The sequence below is a fragment of the Marmota flaviventris genome, chromosome 8 (assembly GCF_047511675.1).
Source record: "Marmota flaviventris isolate mMarFla1 chromosome 8, mMarFla1.hap1, whole genome shotgun sequence".
Taxonomy (NCBI): domain Eukaryota; kingdom Metazoa; phylum Chordata; class Mammalia; order Rodentia; family Sciuridae; genus Marmota; species Marmota flaviventris.
In genome coordinates, this window is record NC_092505.1 from 83483031 (window position 1) to 83489213 (window position 6183).

A 6183-nucleotide genomic window follows, 5' to 3' on the forward strand; every position below is an offset into this window, starting at 1 on the left:
TGAAACCATATTGAGGTGGTAGTTAAAATGCTAACACAGATTTACAAACAGGAAGGATACGTGGAAGAAGAGAATTAAACACAGAATTAAAAGACAGATGAAGAAACCCTAGCTGACAAAAAGAGAAGTGAAAGGAAGAAGGCAATAAGAAAAAGAAAAAAAAATTTCAAAAAAAAGAAATCAGAGCATTTCAAGCATCAAATGATACCAAAAGGTCACAAAAGAAAGGACTGAAAAGAATGCACTGGATTTAATAACCAGGCAACATATAGCACAGCAAGGACAATAACCAAAAGGTCAGGGCAGAAGTCTTCTGATGTAGGGAATTAAGGAATGCATGAGAGAGGAGGAAGTTGATACAGTGCCAGTAATCCACTGGCAACTGAAAATCCCAGGGTAAAGGGAAGGAGAAAATCTGTGTTGTTTAGTACAGTGGATGGAATAATGGCCTTTCAAAGATGTCCACAACCTAATCAGAACTTGTGTATATGTAACCTTGTATGGCAAAGGGAATTTTATAGAAGTGATTAAGGATTTTAAGATAAGGAGCGTATCTTGGATTACCCAAATTGGCACAAAGTAATCACAAAGGTCCTTATAAGAAAAAGGCAGAAAATCAAAGAGGAAACTCTTCATGCTGTTGGTTTTGAAGGAGGAGGAAAGGGGCCTTGAGCTAAGGTATGCAGGCAGCTACCTGAAGCTGAAAATGAATTCTCCCCCTAGAGCTTGAAGGAGAGTGATTTTGTACTTTTGATAGTAAAACTGAATAATAACATTTTCAAATAAAAGTTTAAGTTTATTGTTATATCACATAAGCTCTTTCTGTGATCTTTGGCTTCAATTATATATTGATTTTTATGCACTCGGAGTTAATGACTGCTGAACAAATTAAGGGAGAAAATGGAATAGAGTATAGGCATAAGAATTATCCTCAGGAAGAATAATGACTCCTTCTTTTACTAAAATAGGAAAGAAAGAAAGAAAGGTGTACTACAGATAAATATAAAATATGAATTGCGGAAAGTAAATCACTAATCCATACTATTTCCCAGGATCAGAGGTATGGTTTACTGAGTGACTCCTATACTTTATATGTCAAATACCTGAATGAAAACACTCTCTCTCAAAATGCTGCAACACAGAAATTATCAACACTTGACAGAGGACAGGTGCTACAAATAGTAGGATTCAGACCCCAGTCTATTTGACTCAAACATGATATTGAGAAATGTGGTAGATAACACATTAATCAATCAAGTGGTCAAGGTCAACATCACCAGTAATAAGACCCTGCCATCACGCACCTTTGATATGATGTACTATGAAGAACACATTACCTCTATGGAATTCTTCCCAATAACACAACATCTTAGTCAAATCACACACACACATACACACACACAAAAAAAAAAAATTGATGATTCTTCAAAAAGAAATTGATCAGTTCTATTTGAAGCTCCAGGATATGAAATACAAGAAAAAAATGGGGGACTGTCACAGACTGAGGAAGACTAACAACACATGAAAAATGCAGTGTCAGATCCTAGAATGCATCCTGGAGAGAAACAAAAAGAATGGTAATTGAAAAACTGGTGAAGTCAGAATAAAGTGTGCAGTTTAGTTGATAGTATTATACCAAAGTTTAGTTTTTAGTTTTGAGTACTGTATTATGGTCTCCAAAAACAATACTATACTGCACTGCCTCCTTTAGGGCAAACCACTTGCCTGTGGGTCTACCTTTTGTAGTCTTTTCCAGAATAATTTACATAGCTTCAAAGTCTAAGTTCACGCTCTGGCTTGTAGTAATAGCAGTTATGGTTTGAACACAGGCTGAGTTCCTAAATCACCTGGTACCCTGATCTTGACTCCTGAGCTAGACTGGAAACTTAACACTGAATTTCTTGGCTCCTACCTTTTTGGTATTAAACAAATCAAAACCCTGACCCAATCTTTGATTGATATACTAATGGGAAAGCATCTAAGTGAAGGTAGCTGGTTAAACGCAAAGGGTACAGAATATACTGGATAAGTTAGCGATTTCAGAACACATTATGCTTTTAATAATCATTATATTCTGTTAATTATCACATTTTAAAACACATCTTCAGAAAATGTAAAGAAGAATCTCAGTACAATAGTCTAAAACTTAAAAATTCCATAAAAACATAATACTCAAAGGCAATTTTCTCGGGAAAGTAAAAATATCATAAAACATTTTTAAAATCACTTTGCTTGCCTCTCATTTACCCTAGTAAAATAAATAGAACTATTTGCTAATATTATTTATGATGATGAATATTGGCAAAGGGTACTCAAATTAAATATAATAGCAAATATTTATTCAGCCACTACTAATGAACCAGGTATTGGACAAGAGTACTTTTGATAGGAGTAATCCAACTTGTTTAAAATCCTTTTATATTTAATATTATCCATCATGGAGAGATGTTTACCAATAGCCTTAGTTAATAGTAAGCTATGATTTAACGCCAGGTCCAGCAGAAATAAAATGCATGCTACACATAAGTTTAAATTTAAAAAAAAAACACATTAAAAAAAAGTAAAGAAAAACAAAAAGGTAAAATTAATTTCAACATGTAATCATCTTTTTAAAAATTGATATTATTTTTGCATAATAAACCTTCAAAATTCACTATGTAATCTACACTTAACAGCATTTCAATAATGACTAGCTACATTTCAAATGCTCAATGGTCATATATAGCTAGTTGCTATCCTACTGGATAGCACAGATCAACCTGCTGCTTAATAAAGAGAAAATACCCTCTGTGTTGTAGGGTTGAACTTTAATTCTATTTTACTAATAAAATTCAATTACCTTTACACTTGTAAATCAATAAATTCTTTTTCTGAGCTCTCGTCTTTTCTTTAAACAAATTCTAGAGAATACACTAGAGCTGCTATAAGAAGTAATGACTTCTTCAAATTATAAGTTTGAGTGTTTTTAATTAAAAAGGATATATACTAAATGCTCTCATAAAAATCAAATACATTTTTAAAAAGACAAAAACATACAGGGGCATCTATTATAAATAATTTTCAAGTCTTGATACTCTGAAATCAAACCAAAATATGAATAAATTGAAAGCTATACATCCAAAGATACTTCTTTAAGTCTTAAAAATCAATCATATCATTTACATTTAAAACATTCAAATCCAGTTAAAAGCTCTCCAAAAGTTTCATTTAAAGCAAATTTCTTTTTCATACATATGTATTTTCCTTATAATGTATAAATACAGCTTTTCCAATTCATTCTTTTTTTTAAAAGAGAGAGAGAATTTTTTAATATTTATTTTTCAGTTTTTTAGGTGGACACACATCTTTATTTTATTTTTATGTGGTGCTGAGGATGGAACCCAGCGCCCCAGGCATGCCAGGCAAGCGCGTTACTGCTTGAGCCACATCCCCAGACCTCCAATTCATTCCTTAAAGAATATTTCTTCCTTGTGGGAAATATGATATTTGAAATGTTAATTTAAAAAAAATTTTTGCTATGTTTTATCTTTGGCCTAATTCCAAAGTAGAACTATGGAAAGTCAATATTATTTATACAGAGTAAGAAACTGAAGATCTTTTTATAATCTGGGACTCTCATGTTTTAAAAGGATCATTTTCAATGATTTCTTCCTAACACAGTGCCTGGCATATATTGTTTCTTAATAAATATTTGTTGAATGAACAACAAAATAACAGGCATCGAATACTAACACAGCTAGCATTACAAAATGAAATGTTTAGTGGTAATTTTCAATTGAAAGGTTTTAATGGAGTCCAGATGAAAACTGGAGCTAAATTAAATAAAATACTATCCATCACTTATTTCCATTGAACACTTTTGAGGCACAGATATTATTACCCTTATTTAATGTATGAGGAAGGTGGGGTCAAAAGTGGTTGAGTCATCTAATTATTAAGTAGTAGAGCCAGATTTCAAGCCAAGTCCTCAAAACTGCGGCGGGGGGCGGGTAGAGCACATATTAAAGTTGAGGAAGGATAGAGATTTTAAATGGGATGTGTGCACATTACTAAAATTATATTTCATGCATATCTGTTAAATTAAAAAAAAATACAAAAAATTCTGAAGAAAAACACACAACGGATAGTCTGTTACAATATCTCCTGCGCACTCTTGCTCTCCTCCCACCAACATCTTTTTAAGAAATTCAAGCCTATATAAAATATAATGTCCATTAACAGTATTGACCAGAACTTAAAGGCAGAAAGCAAAAAAGGCCACATCCTTCAATCTGTTTTCCTAGGACAAGTCAAACGGGCAAATAAAGCAAACCCCACGGCCTGGCGCACAGAGAAGAGGCGGCGCCCGCCCGGGGCCTTGGGGCTCATCTATTCCCATCCCCTAGGGCAGCGCCAGGACAATTGACTCCAATTTACCTGACAGGCTCCCGCCACCTCTTGAACCAACTGCAGCAACTGGCCATCAGACAGAACATCCCAGGTAGCTCCTCCAGCCACCTCCCATCCGAACTCCTAGCGAGGATGGGCCCCTAGCTTTCGCGGACCGATACCAGGGGCCCTCGCCTCAACGGGGAGTCTCTGGAGACGGATAGGCCCCGAGGACAAGCTGGGTGGGAGGCAACCGGTGAGAGCACCAAGTCCCGCTAACTGGGTCCGCCCGCGAGCGGGTAACGACAACCCTTCTCCCCAAGGGACAACTGTACCAGAGGCACACCGGAGCCGGGTTAGCTGGACCTGACCAGAGAAAACCCCGCGTCTACGTGCTGACGTTCCTCCCAGGCGCGGAAGACCCTCCTCAAGCACCGCCCACATTTCGTCTCTCCAATCAGCGACAAAGGATCTGCAATGGGGGACTCTGAGTGGCTGAAGGGGCCGGACCCTCCGCCCTCTCCAGAGCGATGGGAAGGGGAGGTGGGCGTGGTCTAGAAGGAGAAGGTGGAGCTCGGGGAAGATGGCTCTCGTAACTAGGCAACCGGAGCGTCCGGAGATATACCGAGTGAGGGGATAGAATTCAGGCAAGGCCTATCCTTATATCCAAAATGTATTACTTGCCCAGTGTGGCTGCTTCTGTTCTGTCTCGAAAATCCCTGAGATCCAGAGATCTTGGGTCTTGTGCGTGGATTTGTTTTGTTAGTGCAGTAGCGATGGGAATCCTCTAGCGTCCTGGTCAACTCAGACTGCATAACTACAGGAACAAATCACTGAGGCAATTATTATAAATTAAGGATAAGCCAGAAACTCGTTTGTTAAATTGTCTCAATAGTTCAAATGGCTGTGATGTTTTAATCTCTATGTTTATGTGTATTTGCTATGTAAAATGTGAAATGTAATCATTTGATATTTGCTGTTATGATTACAAAAGAATTTTATGTTCATTAGTTAATATGTGAAAAACACTGAAAGGAACAAGAAAGAAAATAATAGTTATCATTCACCACCCAAAGATAACCAGTGTCAGCACTTTGATGTATGTTTTTTCCTAGATTTTCAGATACATGATTGCTGGCTATTTAATTTCAGCAGTTTTGACAGTGTGATCTACTGACTATTTTGTAATGTTTCATTTTCATAGTTATGCAATATAGGGATTTCTGTTATATTCTTTGAGAGAAAATGATAAGTACATTTTGAAAAATGCATGCATGTTAGGTAAGTAGAGACATGTTTGTTCATTCAGTTTCCATAAACATATACCATCAAATTCTAATAAAAGAAAAGAAAGCCCTGGGAATCCCTGTGTATTCAAGGAAAAATAGTGGTTTGGAACTAATATTTAGGTTTTAAATTATTCTCTGATTTTTACTAACTCATCTCATGAGCTTACTGTGAACTTCTGTGCTCCATCTATAAATTGGAATGAAAATATCTACCCTGCAGTATTACTGATATGTAATGAAAAAAAAATATATATATATATATATATATATATATATATATATATATATATATATATTAAGTGCTATTTCTGATAGCAGATTTTGAAATTGGTGTTTCTGTCTCATAACCATTTATGGCATGTCATATCCTCCAGGGTCGGGGATGAGAGGACACGGCAAAATAAGGCCAAAAATTAGCCATTTACTATAAGCCAGATAAGTACTGTTTCTGTTGACACACTTCCTAAAACTAGTGGTTCAAAACTTCAAATAGCTCTATTGTTGATGTTAATTCTTATCCATTAAC

At 35.9% G+C, this 6183-nt stretch overlaps 1 protein-coding gene across 2 annotated transcripts in view; it reads right to left on the reverse strand.

The window, feature by feature from the left end:
* Positions 1 to 4771, reverse strand: part of Arl13b (ARF like GTPase 13B) — a 75562-nt gene extending 70791 nt beyond the window's left edge. For both annotated transcript variants that reach the window (XM_071615432.1, XM_027943267.2), the window contains exon 1: positions 4417 to 4771. In XM_071615432.1, the coding sequence (XP_071471533.1) occupies positions 4417 to 4475 (59 nt within the window). In that variant the 5' untranslated portion in view covers positions 4476 to 4771. The remainder of the gene's footprint in view (positions 1 to 4416) is intronic.
* Between the last annotated feature and the right edge of the window lie 1412 nt (positions 4772 to 6183).